The sequence below is a fragment of the Corylus avellana genome, chromosome 11 (assembly GCF_965113065.1).
Source record: "Corylus avellana chromosome 11, dhCorAvel1.hap1.2, whole genome shotgun sequence".
NCBI lineage: Eukaryota > Viridiplantae > Streptophyta > Magnoliopsida > Fagales > Betulaceae > Corylus > Corylus avellana.
The window spans coordinates 12,046,568-12,066,323 of NC_142500.1; the positions used below are offsets into that span (position 1 = coordinate 12,046,568).

The 19,756-nt window shown below is 38.3% G+C and overlaps 2 protein-coding genes and 2 pseudogenes across 2 annotated transcripts; 2 read left to right on the forward strand and 2 right to left on the reverse strand.

Moving 5' to 3' along the window:
* Positions 1 to 5,540: 5,540 nt before the first annotated feature.
* Positions 5,541 to 9,851, forward strand: LOC132165020 (uncharacterized). The gene is made up of 4 exons (XM_088511886.1): positions 5,541 to 5,751; positions 7,995 to 8,171; positions 8,989 to 9,089; positions 9,833 to 9,851. Exons 1-3 carry the CDS (start codon positions 5,545 to 5,547, stop codon positions 9,085 to 9,087), a joined length of 483 nt encoding a protein of 160 aa, XP_088368012.1. The 5' UTR covers positions 5,541 to 5,544; the 3' UTR covers positions 9,088 to 9,089; positions 9,833 to 9,851.
* On the forward strand, positions 9,429 to 11,511 carry LOC148583092 (protein decapping 5-like; annotated as a pseudogene).
* A 621-nt stretch (positions 11,512 to 12,132) lies between these two features.
* Positions 12,133 to 13,248, reverse strand: LOC132165019 (F-box protein At2g17036-like). The gene has a single exon (XM_059575532.2). It carries the CDS (start codon positions 13,246 to 13,248, stop codon positions 12,133 to 12,135), a length of 1,116 nt encoding a protein of 371 aa, XP_059431515.2.
* Positions 13,249 to 16,112: 2,864 nt separating this feature from the next.
* On the reverse strand, positions 16,113 to 17,970 carry LOC148583093 (uncharacterized; annotated as a pseudogene).
* Between the last annotated feature and the right edge of the window lie 1,786 nt (positions 17,971 to 19,756).

Here is a 19,756-nt window from a genome sequence, read left to right on the forward strand (position 1 = left end):
TTTTGATCATATTATGTATATCTAATGTTTGTCAACCTAAGGGCATGGGTGTATACTCCTTAAACTATAGATTTCCCTAAGCAACGAGTTAGGCATGAGTGTATACTCTAACTCTTTTCTTTCTTAAAGGATTTAGCATGGGTGTAGATTAAGTTGTTCTTTAAGAAAGCATGATTTTGTGGAAATCAACAAATACATGAGGCCTAGGGCATGAGTGTATACTCCCGATTCTCCATGTTGATTAACCCAAGAATCCGGTGTGAATTTCTTTTGTTACTTTTATTAAACTCAAGACTCGGTCATTCAAATTGGTTTAACTAACTAGTCCATACCACATGCATATGTTGATCAGGCACACACATATGCGGAATTCATGAAAGCAGGAATTAATCAAGTTAAATATCACAACATGATTATCACAAAGACGCTAACATTGAATATTAACTAAACATAACTAGGGCTTCAATTTAGCCCTATTAAATAAATTAGTTACATATAAGTTTGATATTAAACATCTTCATAAAATAAAATAAAAGAAAGGAAAAGAATAAACCCGAAACTTGAACTTGAATAGCTCCAATTCTTCTGCTTGGAAAGTGTCATTTTCAGCTTGATTATTCTCAAGGTTTAGAGGTCTATTTATAGGGCTTTAGAAGTCCTTGTTACACTAGTAAACCTAGAAAATTCGTAGGGTTTTAGTCCTATTACAAGTGGGACTTGGAAAACCCTAATATGGAAGGAAAGGGAGTCTGTCTGCAGCTGCTAGAATTCTCCTGCGCACAGGTGTGATCGATCGCAACCCGTGTGCGCTCGATCACAAGTGCGATCGATCACAAGTCTCCTACGATCGATCACACTACTAGAAACTCCAATTTTTCCAAAATTTTCTCTTTGAGTCCAAATCTTCCAGATTTACTTCCTTTTATTCCAAAAGGCTAGAAAAGCATAGAAAACACATAAAAGAACTAAAATAGTATAAATTAATCAAAACTAAATGATTAACACATGTAAGTTAAGGGCTGAAATATGAATATTTTGGCACTTAACACACCCCCAAACTTACATATTGCTAATCCCTTAGTAATACAAAACTAAAGACTAATATGGAAAAAGAAAACAAAAAAATAAATCCATCGTTCGTGGGATGTACGATTGCATTTAGCGTATGCAACAAGCCTTTTAAACCTCTAGAAATTTTCTAGAGGACGAGTGAAGTCTCGTGAGGATTTTTTAGAAATGTTACCCACAAACATCATGCACAGTTCATGTTATCTTAAAAGATGAAGTATCACTTCAAGATCATGATTTTCATTCATTAGCAAGCTTAAAAATATGAACTCCATTTTCATAATGAATTGGAATCTCAAAGATCAATTACTTACAAAGGACATGCTAAAATATCACAAGTTTGGAAACAGTGTAAGGTGAACTAGCACAAAATTATGAGGCTTCCAAATCTTTTCAATGTGTAATGTCTCCATATCTCAAAGTTTACTGAAATCCCTATTAAAATGAACAACAATGGCATATTTCTTTTTTTTTTTTTTTAGTCAGGTTGTGCAATGTTTGGTTCCCTTAAGCTTTCTAATTGACCCATGTAACGAGTGTTAAGTCAATGACTCCCAAACCAGATGGTTTTAGGGCATTAGGTGCAAAACACCCCAAAGGACCTACCAACTCGAGTCAAAAAGGCTACAAAACAAAACTAACCATGACATCAATCAAATCAAAAAATTTCACCTTTTGACGTGAACACTCAATGCTTTGAGTTAAGAGATCCAGTTACTCAGTGAAAAGCTTTTCAATGATTTTTTTAATTTTTAATTTTTTATCACATATATATATGCTAAAGTATCCATCTAATAAATCATCCAGTTCACCCAAGATACAAAAATACACACATCAGACTTCATGTCATACCTCGCAAATTATGTGCTACTGTGCTTGTGTGATCAAATCAAACATGTGATTTTTCAACTGTTCTATGTAAGTAACCAAACTAACAAATTTTCTCATCAGATCATGTGCTCAAAGTTTTAAGCCCACTGATGAATTCAAGCCACAATTCTTTTAGATTAACTTAAAATTTTAAGGCAAACATGAACATGCATAATTTTTTTTTTCTTTGTCCTTTTCTAATAAACAAGCAAACAAACAAAACAAATAACATGAAACTAGGACAAAGTGTGTGTAAATAACACGTGTTCCCATACCCCCAAACTTAAATGACACATTGTTCCCAATGTGTCTAAATTAAGGAAAAAATGTACCCAGGAGATGGACGACATCGTCTTGAAAAGCATGGCTCATAGCACACCCCCAAACTTGAATCGAAGCACACTTGTTCCTGCAAAATAAGAATAACAAAAACAAGTAAAAAGAACAAAGCAACTAAAGATAAATAAAAAGATTAAATGAAACACACAAAAATAAAATAACAAGATAAACTATGGGGTGCCCCCCATGAGTTCTAAGTTTAATGTCTTCAGCTAGACTTTGGTACTTTAAACTTGAAGCACCAATCTTTTCTTCTCTTGCATCAAAGGGAATGAATTTTTTCTACTGCAAGGTGATTCCAAATGTCTATAGATCAGGGAGGACCACTTTGAGTTTTATCAAACAATTTCTCATCCGGTGGGGAATCATGAATTAGAATAAAATAGGAAGAAAACTCAGGGAGCTTCTCTATCTTGATGTTCTCAATTTGTTCATGTGGTTGCTCTAACAGACTCCTTTCCTAGCCTCTTGGTGTTTTAGGAATAAGAGCTAATGTTGAAGAAATCTCAATGCTCTTTTCTTTTTCTTGATATGGCTCGTGTGGAACTTTGGTTTGCTCCCCATTCCCCTCTTCCACTGGATTTTCAACCACCTCTTCTCTCCTCAATGTGACAACTTGCTCGTGATAGTAGGTGCACTCTTCCTCCATGTAATGCTCATTAGGATTGGCCATCAACTCACTTTGTCACTCTTCTTCTTCTTCTTTTTTAAATGTATCTGATTTTTGCTTGAGGTAGGCCTCCATCCATTCAAATGATAGCTCTCTTTCCTCCATGTGGCTAAGATGAGCTGCCGCATGTTTTGTAAAGTTAGCACACTATTTTTCTAAGGCAGCAACTGCTTCTTCTAAGGAAGACCTTTTTGGAGGAGGTGGTTCTTCTTGATATTGTTGTTGTGGAGCTCGTTATGATGACTAGATGATGTCCCAAAACAACCTAGGAACGTTACAACTTTCTCTTGATGCCCATTTGATGTCCATAATTGTCATGGATGTTGTCATGACTTCCAAATGACCTTGAGGTGATGTCCAAGTGCTGAATCTCTTTAAAACACAAAATTCTTCAGCACTTGTTAAATCTTGGAACTTTCATCATGACAGGATGCTGACGTTGTGATAAACTACATAGCAACTTCTTGAACACATTTTGCTAGGAGGAAATGATGACAAAATGAGATAGTGAGCTTTTGAGCGAGGCAATCTAATTTTTTGATGACAAAATGGTGACGTCGTCATGAAAAAGCTACTTAGTGAGCTTAGGAGGCTTCCTCCCATAAATGTCACGATCATGAAGAAAACTCACAAAATCCTAATCCCAAAACCTTTTTCGCACCAAACCACTAGGGATATGAAATGATATCTTAGACATGTTCTGACACACAGTATAAGGTCAATTTATAAAATCTAACACATTATCTACATGCTCCTCTATTTATAGGCTCTTGAGTGCTTGGAGAACAAGAACAAAATCTATCTCTAAACACCACAAAGGGTGTAAGTCTAAGAATAAAACCCTACACCCTGTTTGTTTATCCAAAATGCGCTCAAGTAGAATCCTGTAAGAATCATATCCAAAGATGTGCCATCCGTCTTCTCCATAATCCTGAATCAACCCACCTTATAAATCTCAAACACAACCAAAACCCCACAAATGTCCATGCTTTAACAAAAGAAGAAAGAGAGAGAGAGAGAGAGCAAAACCCCACTTTCAGGAACTCTTTGTCCGTTTCCAGAACAGATTTCTCATAATATCCCAACGGACGCATAGCATCAATGGCTGCATCCATACGTGAATTCTGCAAAATAAACCCAAGAAAGAAAAACAAAACAAAAAGAAACAACATAAGTGAGAAAGAATGAGGAAGTTTGAGAAAATTGCTAATCAAAATCAACACGTGACTTTCTTTAACGAAAAATGCAATCAGAAAATAGTTTGAAAAAGCAAAAATTTGCTAAGAAAACAATTTAAAGAAAAGCTTTAAACTTGGGAAGATATCAGAAAACAATAAGAACCTTCGTGGCCCTGGGAGCCATTGCTAGAGTCTCTCTCCCTCTTTCCGTTAAAAATAAAATGAAGCTTTTCTACTCTATATATTTTGCAATTGCTAATCCGTAAACACCAGAGCACACACAATATCACTCTTCTTCGTTTTTATGAGACTATGGGACAAAGAAGCTGTCTGGGACAGGATATAATCACGTTGTAAGGCATGTGTTATGTTCTTTGTTTTTTTTTTCCTATGTGGTTGTGTAGTCTTAAACAAGAAGTAGGAAAGGAACAAAGGGGAAGAGTAGCAGGGAATGCACAGAAGCAATCTTGTGTGGTCCTGCGGTTTTTTTTTCTTTTTTTGGTGTGTTAATAAGGTGGTCTAGCAGTCTTAAACAAGAGTAAGAACAAAGGAGAAGAGTGGAAGGAATCACAGCACATGGTTAGTTACAACTGAATTAATATAAAAAAGACAAATACTATACTTACTCTCACTCTCTGCTTTTAAATGTACACTCTTCGATGTGGCATCCAGAATCATCATTAGATTTGGATGAACCACTATAAAATTTTGAAATCTATTGTAATTTATTTTGCAATTGCTAATCCATAAATGCCAGAACACACACAATATCACATTATCACTCTCCTTCGTTTTTGTAAGGCATGTTGTAAGCTGTTGGAGGCAATTGAAGGGCACGAGCTGGAAGAAGCGGCCTTGATGGTGGCCATTTTCTAATATAAATGACTTGGATACAATATCTTTCACTTTTTTTTTTTAAAAAAAATTAATTAATTTGATCAAATATTTTCTTTATATTTGACACATTTTATTTTTCTCCCCTCGCCCGAAAAATATGAAAAGTTTATTCTAGAAGGTGTTTTATTTTAGGTATTTTAGAAAAAAAATTAGATGGAACACCATATTTTTATTATAGTATTCCATGTTGATGTGTCGCCTTCTTATTGGAGGGCATAAATGTCATAATTTGTGCCAAGACCCTATAAAAATTATTCTCTATAAATTAATAGTAAACCCAAAAATCTAATAAATGATTTATTAAATTTATAAAAGAATATAAATCAAATATGAGAAATTTATTCATCTTTAACATTTTTCTAAATTAAAGTTACCTGAATTAAATCAACAGTACTCAATCGGTGCGGCACATGCCACCTCACGTGATTTAAAGAGACTATTTTATTTTATTTTATTTATTTATTTTAAAATAATAATAATAATAATAAATAAATAAATAAAATGCGTGCGTCCCTGTGTCAAATGACGTTTACCCCTTCTCAGAGAAGGCTCATTTTCCCCCATATTTTTCTCCCCTCGCCCGAGAACCAGTCCACCGTCGTCGGAAGTCCGCCGTTCGAAAACCGCCCAAGCCCCAACTGTTTGTTGAGGCGAGAGCCGGCTTTGTTACATCAAACCACTGTCTACAACCGCCACTCTGCGGTCCACGTTGCCTCTGCCAATGGCCAGGTGCTCTTCCATTTCACCAAGTTTGCTCATTTTTCTGTGGATTTTTGGGGTTTTGATTAGTGTCTCTTTCAGGATTTTTAATTATAGTTTGCAAGTCGATGCCTTTCTGTACATGCTTTTTTACGGTTTGAATGTGTTGGCGGCTAACGCGAAAGCCGCTGTTGCAACAGGGGCAACTTGTTCACGACCTTTCAGATAAAGGTCTACGAATGATCTTTCATCCCCTCGGTTCTGCACGCTACCCCCGTGGAACCGGATTCTCTTCCATGAGATACATCCTTTCTTCATCCTAGCCGGGATCTTACGTTTTTGATATTCAAGTGGCTTGAGGGGTTTAGGTTTGCAAAAATTGAGAGTCTTTGTACTGTTTGTTGTCATTTTTAGCCGAGTACTTTCGCTTGTTTTAGTTGTGTAAGGATTTTGGTTGGATGAATTTACTACTCTGTCTTTTTCTTTTCAAAATTACCTGACAGGGGTTTGTAAATGTATCCCATTTTTTCTTAACTAACATCTAAATTTGCGTTTTGTGATGAAGATTGGATATTAAATCAGTTTGGATTATATGGTAATGTACGTGGTCAAGTGTATTTGTAGTTACATATAAGAAAGTGTTTGTGGAAGCATTGTTTCAATGCTCAACTTACCTTAATTTTTGTCCTCCTAGTTGGAAAGCATGTTCCCATAAAGATTTTAATCCTATGTCAATTGTATGAGATCTACTTTTAATATATTTATTCTAATGTAGTCCCACCCTTTCTCTTTCGATCTTCTCACAGAGCCAAGGCCCTAGGGCCATTGTATGCCAATTTTAATGTTGTATGCCTATACGTTTAACCAACTCCTAGCCCTCTTTAGTTCATCTCTAAGTTATTATTTTGAGGTGAAGAGGCTGGTTTTATTTGCACCATGCATGCATCGACTAATTTTCTTGACACAAAAAGAGCCAATTTCTTCTCCTTCTGGAGAAGGGCATGGTTCATGTCAAATATGTAAAGGTCAAGGCCATAGTTTGTACCAATGATGTTGATCTATTGCTTTTAAGTGCTCGAACTGTGAGACAAAATACTTTAACCATGCACTTCATTAAAGTTTAATGGTCTTTAAATTGGGTCTAGGACCATGGGTTCTTTCTTTAAATTTCTTTGTTAGCTTATGCCATTAAAGATTTGGATTTGTCATCTGTTACGAATTATGTATTGACTTTTTTGTTCTAAGTAGACTTTGTCGTTGATGGAGATGGTTCAGGGATTTGAGTGTCAGTGTAGGACCTTCAAGGAAGAGCTATCTGTATGCAATTGATGGTATTTTGAATGCACTTGAGATTATGAAGTTGGATAATCAGATGGATAGTCTTGTTGGTAAGGTGTCTGCAGAGTTCATTATGAAGAGTTGGCCCATGGGAAATATGGGTCTTTTGGTTGCTGCTGTTTGTTTGTTTGTTGGTAAGGTTTTTGCGGACTGGGTTAAAGGACTTTGTTACATGGTTAAAATTACCCTTGGATGTCCACAAGGGGTAGCTCAATCGGCTGTGGACCATGTCTCTTGAAGGGGTGGTTGCTAGTTCGAATCCTCCTTCCCCTTCCCTTGTGTGGACATGTAAAAAAAAAAAAAAAAAAAAAAAAATTACCCGTGGATGATTTTGATGCTAGTGTCAAGCAGGGCGAGGTACAGCAATAAAGTAATTTGGCTTGCCTAAAAAGGATCGGAAGGGGTTTATGTGACTTGTGACTTGTGACTTGTGACATGCGCATGCTATAGAAAATTAGTGGCTTTAGGGATAGTAGAGTTCCCTGTTGTATTTTGTGTAATAGAAGATAAGTTTGCTTTTTAAGTCTCTAAAGTGCTGGTGTGTATTGTATTTGTTATTTTGCAACTTGTATTGGTAGTATATAGTCTAAGCATACATTTATTGGCGTTCTTTGTTGCTGTTATGTGTTTTGTGCTCCTTTGTGTGAGCTATAGTTTTTTTAAAATTTGCACTGTATTTGAAAATTTTGTATACAACTTTCAGAATTCAAAGTTGTAAAATATCTAATCTTGCATCATGCCTTGTTGCCTAAGAGGCCTAACAACCATTCTGCATGCCTGTAGTGATGTAATAGTGCGGTACTTATCCATTCTGAATGCTCCAACTTCTCTAGAGGCATACATAAACTTGAGAGGACTATATGATCAAGTTTCGATGCTTTATTTATTGATTGGTGTTTTGGGGGCTGTCTTGGGTGCCATGTGTGCTTGTGTAGAGCATTAGCTGTGTGGACAAAGCAAAGGAATTTGTGTACCAGACGGGGAATATCACGACTGGGGCAAAGCTGGGAAACGGGCACCATATCGAGAGCTGGGGTAAGTCAGGCATGGCTGCAGACACCAGCCAACAGACGGACACCTCCACAGATGTTGACACCGATGATAAAAACCAAGTGGGTGCCCGCCCGTTCCTTCAACCTATTCACTGCTTTATATATATTTTGTGTTGTAGGAATCTTTGAGCTTAATGGTGGGTCAGATTAGGATTGAGGACTTTTTACTGTTTGTTTACATCAAAATAGCGTGAGCCTTAGTGACTCTTCTCTTTCTTTCTCTCTCACACACACAAAAACACATTTATCACAAAAGGTGGACAAAAAAGGACATTTAATTATATAATGGAACTGCCACTTCCAACATTTCAAGTCATAGAACCTTGGCTTTCATTATACTTTTTCTCTTCATCCTCTCTCTCTCTCTCTCTCTCTCTCTCTCAGCACAGAATCAATCACTATTTACCAAACCTTAATCGCGACCAAAGCCTAAACTCGGAGTGTATTACTAAAAGAAAACAAACCTCTGACCTCTATTCTTATGTTTAATTATCATCTATTTTCTTTAACATCCTCACACAACTCCATATTGTTGGTGGGCGGAGCATGGCCATTCCCAAATACCCGGTTACAAACTTTTTTTCTGACCTGATCTCGTTACTACCTCTATTAGTCTCTATTATTGTTTATCCATGAAAGCGTGAATTTGAGCAACTAATATGGAGGACACAACATTTCCAGGCGATATGTACATATTTTATATTTGGGCCATAATGCGTATTCATCAAACAGTATGTAGCTCTCTTTTCATGTACTGTTTTTGTTTATACAGCTCTCTTTTTATGTACTGTTTTTGTTTCTTTGTCTGATCTATTATATATTTAAGATATGTTATAGGTGGATTGTTCATCTTGTTTTGTCTCTTTTCATGTGGCAGCACGATCATTTGGAACAGAAGGCTGGAAAAAAGATGGCCCACAAGTTCCTCCAGGCGACAAAATTTATGAATATATACTGTTCCATGGGAGTGACATAAAGGTATCTTATGTGCAGACACTCTTTAAATGCTCTGATTGTTTGTATAGTGTATTTATTTAAGTAATATGCTTATATGCATAATAATTTCAAAGTGTGAATTATTCTTTGGAAGAAAGTCAAGACATTGTTTCTGGTGGTTCCACGTGTCAGATCTGACCTTGTATGCTTGATGAGTTGAGATAACTGCAACAGAGATGCACTTTTATTTAGGCTTTGTCATTGACTTTTAATGACCCTTAAAGCAGAGCAGTTATTTTTTCTGTTTGGTATGCATTGGTGGTGAAAACATATCAAATTTGAGTTTGATAATTCTCAAAGATAGATCACCGTGGAGCCAATATGACTACAAGATTCGGAGAAAATGAGCTGCCCAGCAATAAGTGGCCTGATCTTGAATGCTTTTATGCAATAGTTGACAGCTTTTAGCCCTTGTTTTGAATGACTCTTACATTGAACACTCTGAAGTTTTACCTTTTTCAAAAAAGAACAAATAAAAATAACTTAACAGATATTATCTCTAAATTCAACTTTTAACGCTTGGTGTTTTATGTTGGTTGATATACTTATGTGAGTAGAATGGTCCTCAAACATTCTTGAAGTTTCTTTTTACAGGATTTACAAGTTAAATCTTTTCCACCGGTTGATCCAGCAATTATTCACGTAATTGGAATGAAGACCTTTTGGTCACATTATAAGTTAAATCAGGCTACACCATTCTGAATTCTTTCTATTTTCTTAGGCAGACTCACTATCCTCGCTCAGTTTCTACATCTACGAAGCTTGCCTCCTGCCGGTAGTGGGTCTTTGACGGATCTTAGTTCCCATAATGCGCAGTTGGGACTCCATGGGTCAAATTTCCAAGGTGGCCTGCCACTATTCCAACCTGGAGGTAATATAGGGTCTTGGGGAGCTACACCACCTCCTCCTAGCGCAAATGGTGCTGGGCTTGCTATGCCAATGTACTGGCAAGGATACTGTGGTCCCCCAACTGGGCTTCCGCATTTGCATCAACAATCTTTGCTTCGTCCACCACCTGTGGGCTGTCAATGCCGCCTTCAATGCAGCAGCCAATACAATATCCTAATTTTAAAGCCCCTATGCCCATTGGAGCTTCAAACTTACCTGAAGTGCCATCTCCTATGCCTCCTGCCAGTCCTAGTTCCCTGAATTTTATACCCAATTCCTTGGCTCCATCAACTCTGCCACCAACTCTGCCTCTGGTGCCTTCAGCTACACTAGCTTTTGAAACATTAGGAAACTTAGTGCCTAACAAGCCACCACCTAATTCTGGCCTTCCAGCAGTCGCACAAAGTTTTAGTTTGCCATCTCTGGCTCCTTTGGCTACGCCTAGTCTGGATATAAATGCTATTGTGCCACCAATCTCGAACAAACCTAGTGCAATTTCTGGTCCAATCTTGTCATTTCAAACCTCATCTCAATCTACCTCCTCTATTCTTGGGAAATCCAATTCTATTCGCACAGAAACACCTGCACCAGCATTGGTAACTCCAGGTCAGCGGTTGCAGTCTGTACCTGCTGCAGTTTCTTCCTCGCAAACTTCACAAACAGCACCTAATGATTTAGAGGTGATTCAAGTATCATCGTCATCTTCATCAGCAGAGCCAACAATGCCAATTTCAGCAGAAGCTCAGCCGCCAATACTGCCGTTACCAGTACCTTCGCGAGTGGCACAAAAGGTGATCCTGTTACATTGTGTGTGTCTAATTACTTGCGGGCTTCTTCCAATTGTCCATGGGCTTGATAAACTGATTGTTGGCATGATCCAATCAATGTTGATTTTTTTGACATTTGGTATCAAAAGCCAAGTTTTAAGTTCAAACATTAATTTTACAATTTATCTCATATTTTAATTAAATATTTTACGTATCGAATAAACTATAAAATAAGCGGCTATCATAGCGGACTTGCTGGTTTCACGGTCTCGCGTGCATAACTCAGCACTCCCTCCATGCCGGCCATTGGTCAATGGCACACGTTTCTGGTACGATCATTCATGGCATGGCTCTTAAAGCAACCCTTCATACTTCATGGCCCCATCATCATAATCTAGCCAAATCAAAGGGGGGTTGGCTTTCCATTTGAGCTACTTTTCAAGGAGCACGTGCTTCTACTTGGTCGAGAGGTTGTTGCTTTTAATTTATAAAACCACAATTACTATCGCTGTATTTATATGCCAAAAAATTTAATCTGTTATCATCTAACTGTGGTCCTCTTCATCTCTCTCTCTCTCTCTCTCTCTCTGCCTGCTAAACCAATTCCATAATTTTCCATTGCACAATAAGACTCCCATTGACTCTGTGATGGTCTTTTTCTAAATTTGTGATGCATATTTTTTTTTATACAGTCAAGAGTTAGAATTTATGTAGAAAACCGATTGGCTCTAGTATCCATTGTGATTTGAAACACCATATACGCCTATGAGAATTGTTCATTTATTGGCCTATGTAAAACAAACACCCAGACTTTGCCTAGCCTTTTTTTTAGGCGCCAATTAATCCAAAAATATGCATAAGAATTGTTGGCATTTAGTTAAATTTTTATTTTTTCAATTAAATATTTTACTTATTGGGCTTTAATAAGGGTGATTATCATCTTCAAGTCAGAAAAAGGAGAAAGAAAATCCAATTTTCAGGTATCTAGAATTCCTCTTCCTTGCATACTCTTAGAAGAAGCAAAACTTGACGCCAAGGCTACACATTAAGCTGACATAAATCAAAAGATACTTGAACCCCCCGGCGTTGTTTTTTTTTTTTTTAAAAAAAAAATGGTTTCAAATGATTCTTTCATAACAATTTATATTTTTAACTAGTTTCTGGTTATGGAAGATAAATGCTACATAAACAATGGGAACACGAATTTGGAAAAAAAATCTTGGAGTCTATAGCTAGCATTTATGTATCTGGAATTAAATGAAACACCAACAAATATAATAGAAAAACATATCAAATAATGCTAAAACGTAATATAATAGAAAAGCAAAATCAAGTAAGCCATCTAAAATTGGTCGAGCATATTATTTCCCTTACAACATGGGCAATAGTATCCAAATTGGGGGAGGCATATAGTACTTGTGTGAAGGATTTGGTTTGTAGTGTAGTCGAATGCTTCTGTCTTTCAAATTGAAGATACCCATGTCAATGGCCCCATCTGGAAAATATGGACGAGTAAAAATGTAGTCATCAGTGTAATATATGGAGTTGGGCTGACAATACGGAAAGTCAGAAGTTGAAATAGATATAGACTGATTGTCTCCCACGAAAAAGGCATCATCTCCTATGTTCTTCACCTCCACCCGCTCCACCACTCTTCCACTTTCATCATCTAGCACAAGCTTGTGCACCGTAAAATAACCAGTTATGCTCTGTGGAATCTGTTCAGATAACGAATCATCATCGAAGAACCTCCGTAGGAGGAACAAATCCCCGTTAGATGTTTCCACCAGATATGTCTGGTAAGCATGCTCCAAATCTTGGGGCGCAAGTACATTTTTTTTATTGGTATTGACATCGAGGGATATAAGCTCACTTCGATGATCAATGGCGAGAACCTGGCCTTTATAATATAAAACGTCAGAGAACAAGTGTCCATACTCATGTTCCACATAAGTCCAAGATTCGTCACCTAATTTCATGAAAACCAAGTCACTAAATTCACCAAATATTGCCACGACAAGGCAATCCGAGTCCTCAGCGGGGTCCGAGGACAATGTAACTTTTTTGACGGTATACTGCTTACCTGACTTCCTTGTATAGACTGTGAGTTTTTGAAGCTGTGGGAGACGGATTTTCTTGTTCCTGAAGGGGTTGAAGAGGATAATGGACGAAGTGTTGGTTACAAAGCTCAACCAACCAAATGAAGAACCGCAGCATCTTCTTCTATTGTAAGGCACGGGGAGGGTAACGTCAGAGATTGTCCGGTCGGTGATGCTGTATAAACTCCGCGCTTTCTCGATATTGTCTTTGCTGGGAACCAGCAGCTTGGGAATTTGAGTGCCTTGTCGTGCCGCTGTCCCCCATGACTTGCATACGGCACCAAAACGAACCATGTCAATGGGTGAGGCCAGCTTGTGCAGAATCGAATCTAGGAGGTCCGTTGGAAGCCATGCCCAATCTGATTCGGACGTTGATGAAATTGCCATCATAAATATTCAGGTAACAAAGTTTGAAACCAATACTAATTGACGGCTGCTAAGGAGCCTCTATAGAATTGAAGGAGACAATATCACCGCTGCCCTAAATTAATAAGACGTTCACACCGATACCAAAAATTTTTTTTTTGGTTATATTATTTATGAAAGAATTAACGCTATTTATGGAATTCCTTGTACGTGTCAATTTGATTATTGACAGCTAGCATGCACGCAAGAAATTAAGAGAAATAATAACAATAAATAAAAATATATCATCATGATATCAATATTCAATACCATTTATTTCTCCCTTTGCTCAAAACCTGAATCACTCTCGTTAACTCGTAATCTCCAACGACCTCAACACGCGCGTCAACAGAATAGGAATATAGCGGTTGTTCTTCAATATTAAACCAGAAAGATGAATTAGAAAAACCTAAATTATTACATTTCTCCATATCATAAAGAAATAAACGATTTATTTATTTATTTTTTTAACAAATTGCAATCTTTATTGATAATCGTTAATCAATTGGAGTCAGGAAGCCATTTGTTCTCCAAAATCCATATATCTTGCCCATCACCTACTTGCCATATGAGCTTATTTTTAAAAGGAAAAAATGCAAAGTCAGTCTATGTGATTTACCTGATTTGTAACTAACTCTATATGGTATCAAAATGAATTTAAAGATCCTGAAGTATAACTACAAAAAAAGGGTTTTTATTTTTATTTTTATTTTTATTTTTATTTTTTTATGTGTCTACAGTAACATACTTTTTGCCACGTCACTAATTACTGACGTCCTAATTAGTGCTACGCCAACAAAAAGTTTTTTGACGTGTTGAATTTGCCACGTCACTAATTATTGACATGGCAAATTTCACGCGTCAATAAGAGAAATGCTACAATGCAATCAAATGACCACATTTTGCCCATCAAATCCTGGGTGGCAAGACCCAGTCCTGGTTAGGTAAACCATGGTTATGGACTTAAAAAAAAAAAAAACAAAAAACGAAAAACAAAATCTCAAGAGTAAAACGTGTAGGGTTTCATTTTTTCACCCCAAAATCTTTTCCTCCCTCCTCTTCTTCCTACGCATCTCCCTCCCCCAACGGGGCCAACACCTTCTGCCTCTGCCACCTTCAACCACTGCCGCCTATCGGCGACGCCCACCCACGACACCAGCTCGAAATCTGGAGATGCACCCAACCACCCGCGACGACGCCCACGCCTACGCACTGCAACTGATCAGAGACGACCACCCTTTGTAATACTTTAACAGTGATAAGTTTAAGGTTTAATGTGTAATGGCATTGATAATATCTATAAAGATCTTTATTTAGTTCAACTCCAGCATTTAGTTTAGTTTTTACAAGTGAGTTTGTGGTTAAAAAAGAAAAGGAAAAGATATATGCAAATTTGCATGAGATTGATTTATTAGCTTGATTTGGTAGATGGGCTTGAGACTTGCTAACAATAGTTAAGGATTTGAGAGTACTAAAAATTTCTGGAAACTCAACTCTAAAACCTAAGTCTTCATGTCACTCATTCAGAACACATTGTTCCTGAACCATAACAGGCTTGTGGTACTGGTTCTCGAAATTGGAGTCTGAATTGCGACCATCAATATCGCAATACATCTCCAAGTTTTGCGTCGCTAGATGCTGGGTTAACTCTGCAACCTGCATCTGCAAATCTTCAATCATCATGTCTTGTATACTGTGCTCATGGTAAGGGACTTTCTCATTTAGAACCTGTCCACGTTGACCATGACCACCAGTTATAAAAAACTAATGAAAAAAAAAAAATTCATCTCAAGAAGACACTAAGCTTTTATGCCAATTGACTCCGGGCAGAACTAAGATTATTCTGAAAATGTATAATAGTAGAAGAAACTAAGAATTGAAGATTGAAAAGAGAATTCAGGTATAGAGAAAATAACAAATAGGGAAGAGAAAGTCTCTAATTGCCCCAAATAAGCAAACAGAGAAATAATTCTGAAAGACTTAAATTTAATTGATAATATAAACTGAATCGAAAAATAACGAAGACTATATGCCTTTATATAGGCTAGGCACCTTCAAAATTAACAAGGAAAATGAAAAACAAACCTAATTGAAAAAGGAAAACAAATCCTAATAGGAAAAAGAAAATAAATCTCAATAGGAAAAGAAAAACCCAATCCTTATTAAAAAGGAAAGGGTTAAATACTAAAAAGCCCCATAGGGTTTGACATCTTTATTTTTTGTCCTCTAGGGTTTCTTTTTTATAACAGACACTACAAAAATGCTGGGAATTTTTAACTAGGAGTTTTTGATGTGTCAATGGTATTGACACGTCAAAAACCTCTTTTGACATGGGCCTTTTGATGTTCCTCACCGGTTAAAATGGGGGGGTGTCAAAAATCTCAGATTTTTTACGTGTCTACAGTGCCACGTCAAAAATTTTTGACGTCCTCGAAGTTAGTACGTCAAAAAATATTTTGACGTGCGAAAATAGAAGAAATAGTTTAACCATACCATTAAGGCGTCCCATACATCCTCCTTCGTACGAGGAGGTACATCCGCCCCTTCATCCCGTAGTCTTACGTAGTTCCCGGTCTTTATTATGTTGCCGGTTGACCGTTGGAATTTCATCGCGCTAAATCCTACGGGCTACCATGCCCTATGGTACTCACACACGACCTTTTGCCCAGGCGGGACATCCCACCTCTTGTTCGATGGTAGGATGGTTACCACCTGAATTTGGGTCTCCCCGTCTCGCCCGATGTCTAACACATTAATAATTGTAAATGTTAATTATTTTGAATTCAATAGTAATTACATAAATTTTATGCGTATTCAATATTGGTATTTAAAGCATATATACTTACTTATTGTTTGGAGCTGGCGAACGCCAACACTTCTGGAGGATCATCGGGCTCCAAGTCACCTGAGCCATCATCCACGTCCTCCTCATAGTATTGTGTCTCGTTATCATCCGGATACGATGGCTCACTGTATGGGATACTACTGTTTAACTTGGGGGGGAACAACCACTCTACCTCGCCGTGTGCACATATCCCCATCTCGCTCATCGTAGGCACTGGAGTGCCAAGATCATATGAGGCCTCCGTGTCATACGGAACCTGCTGAGACCCTTCCCCATGCTCAGGAAGTAGTAATCTATACCCCGGCTCGTCTATATGTAGGTTCCCTCGTCGTCTACTCCTCCCCCTGGTACTCATGTCAACCTGTGAAATACATAACGCAACCAATTAATTATGTATATAATAGATAAAATATGCACCACAATAACCAATCAATGTAGAAAGAAATAATATAAAACACGTCAAATAATGTGAACTATATATATTATTACAGCAAATTTTTTTTAACCACATACGGATCTAAGTCTTGTCGGATGTAGTCAATATCATCATGCGGATCCACTTCATTATTGCAGGTCAATAGGATCGGCTCACACTCATGGTAGTTGACACATTCATCATCAGGACCTTCACCTTGACCAACATCATATACATTTCTAGGTTTAGTCCCTACAACACAAGCCCAATCAGGGTCCCTTTCATCTTGGACGTAAAAGTCTTGGTCAACTTGTGACGTTAGCACATACGGCTCATCAATAATTTCCTTGCCCCGGCGGAGAAGGTTTTTGAAGCTGACAAGCGTCATGCCATACTCGTCTACCTTGTACCCCCTGTCCCTCGTGTTGTCCTCCCAATCGCACTTGAACAAAATATACTTAGTCCTGTCGAAGTACTCCACCTCAATTATTTTCGTTAACTTCCAATAGTATGTTTCGCCATCAACAGTCGGCACGCACACGCTGCTGTTCTGCGTCTTCTTTCCAGCATCGAATGCAATGGTGCAAAATAGCTTCCCGTTAACCACATATATGTTGTATCTTGTAGCTGTGGCCTTCGGCCCTCTACAATGCATTACTAGTTTGTCACCTATTTCCTTCCTTCATCGATCGTTCAATCGATCGACCTACGAGTATATTACGTACAATTAATCACAAAGGAGTTAGCTTTGTTAGTTGTTATGAAACAATAAGTAAATATAATCCAACTCTTTCAGTTAAACATCATAGTAGTCTTATGTAGTCACGGTACCAATCGCAGAACAGCGAATGATGTTGGGTTTCCAACTGATCTTTCGTCGTTCGCCCCCTAACGCATGATCGCCTAAGTATATCTATGTGCACCCTACAATACGAAATTTAAATTCTATTATAGTTCACAACTAAGGGTGATTCACCACCTGAAGTTGCATAGACCACTAACCCGACTTACGTTCGTAGTTGAAAGAACTCGTCTAAGTTAAACATAATGTATCGGTGAATTTGTGTCAATGCGACACGGTCGAGGATAACTCGTGTTCCCGCCCCCTTTAAACCATCCGGGTTTCTTTGAGCCCTATTGTGAAATGTTGGTGCATTGTCTAAATACCTCGAGTAGAACGCCACCAACTCTGTTGCTATGTAGCCCTCCGCAATGCAGCCCTTAGGAGCCGTTTTATTGCGAACATTAGATTTAAACCCCCCAAGGCTCCTACATATGAACATAATTCATTCATTACAGTTAGTGACGGTTTTATAATGGATGAAAAAATAAATTGATGGATAGTAGTAAAGTTATTTTACCTCTCTGCCGAATACATCCACCTATACTGTACCAGTCCACCTAGTCGGCATTCGCGGACAAGATGCACGACCAAGTGAACCATCACGGTAAAAAAACATGGGGGGACGACTTGTTCCATCTGGCACAAAGTGATACAAATGTCACCCTCTAGTCGGTCTATATCATCTTGTGTCAATGACATTGAACATAGGCCCCGAAAGAATGTAGACATCCCGACAAGTGGTCTAACCACGTTTGTTGGCAGTGATCCACGCAATGTAATAGGAAGAAGTTGTTGCATAATGACGTGACTGTCATGGCTCTTCAAACCGGATATCGTACGATCACTAAGTCGTACACATCGGGAAATGATCGAAGCATATCCGTCCGGCACCCTTACATTTCAAAGCACTTTCAAAAAATGTGTTTTCTCGTCCTTAGACATCGTGTGGCAAGCTATGGGCATATGTATTTGACCATCCTCGTCCGTGTACGGATGAAGTGTATGTCTCAACCCCATTTCTTGCAAGTCTGTGCGGGCTTGGGGGTTGTCCTTTATTTTCCCTGGAATGTCCAGTATTGTGCCAAGTATGTTGTCCATCACATTTTTCTTAATGTGCATGACATCAAGGTTGCGCCGCAATAGATTATCTTTCCAATACGACAACCTAAAGAAAACACTCTTCTTCTACCACAATACGTTAGCTCTCGCCTTCTCTTTCTGTAGGCCCACTCTTCTTCCGTTTCTTGTCTTTTTTCTTATTATCCTTCCTTGCCTTTCCGGCATTCTTATCCCCATATGCCATATCTTCTAATTGTCTAAAAATTTCATCTCCACTTGGCGCATCGGGGGCACATTCTAATTCTTGCTTGCTGTCAAATGTTCTTCTGTTCCTCCTCCACGGATGGTCCATGGGTAAGTATCGCCTGTGCCCCATACAACAAAATTTCTTCTCGTCTTTTAACCTCCAAGACCTTGTCAAGTACATACAATAGGGACATGCCTTCATATCCCTGTTAGGCCACCCGAACAAATCTGTGTATGCCAGAAAGTCATTAATTGTCCACATCAACTACACGCGCAACATGAAGTTCTTTTTCTTCGACACGTCAAATGTGTGTACACCTACAGTCCATAATTCCTGTAACTTCTCAATTAAGGGTCGAATGTAGACATCTATATCCATTCCAGGTGACTTTGGGCCCGGGATTTTCAGGGATAGTATAAATGACGTTTGTTTCATGCACGTCCAAGGAGGCAAGTTGTACGGTACAAGCATTACAGGCCAAGTGCTGTGGGATGAGGTCATGTTCCCGAAAGGATTAAATCTATCTGAGGTTAGTCCAAGCCTGACATTCCTGCTGTCTGATGAAAAGTCTGGATACAAATTATCGAATGCCCTCCATGCTTCTCCATCGGCTGGATGCCTCAATACACCGTCCTTAGTTCGGCCTTCTGCATGCCACCTCATATAGGGGCAGTATGCTCTGACATAAACAATCTCTCTAGTCGTGGTATGAGTGGAAACCACTGCAACACCTTGACCGGACGTTTCTTACTCGATGATATGGGTTGACCATCCTCATCGAACTGAATTTCATCCTTCCACTTAGATAGTCCACAAACAGTACATGTATCCAAATTCTTATTGTTCTTCCAGAATAACATACAATCATTACAACACGCCGGGATCTTCTCATACCCGAGGCCCATGTCCCTTAGAAACTTTTTCGCTTCATATGTATTAATAGGCAAAGCTTCATCACTAGGAGGCAACAACTGATTGATGAAGTCAAGGAAAGATGAAAATATTGTGTTACTTAGTCCGCCAACACACTTCAGATTGTACAGATGTACAGTAGCACTAAGCTTGCTATGTTTGGTCCCA

Coding starts and splice junctions, on each gene's coding strand:
- LOC132165020 (XM_088511886.1), top strand. CDS start 5,545: ATGACGTTTACCCCTTCTCAGAGAAGGCTCATTTTCCCCCATATTTTT. Junction 5,752..7,994: donor TTGCCTCTGCCAATGGCCAG/GTGCTCTTCCAT, acceptor GTGCTTGTGTAG/AGCATTAGCTGTGTGGACAA. Junction 8,172..8,988: donor ACACCGATGATAAAAACCAA/GTGGGTGCCCGC, acceptor TTCATGTGGCAG/CACGATCATTTGGAACAGAA.
- LOC132165019 (XM_059575532.2), bottom strand. CDS start 13,248: ATGGCAATTTCATCAACGTCCGAATCAGATTGGGCATGGCTTCCAACG.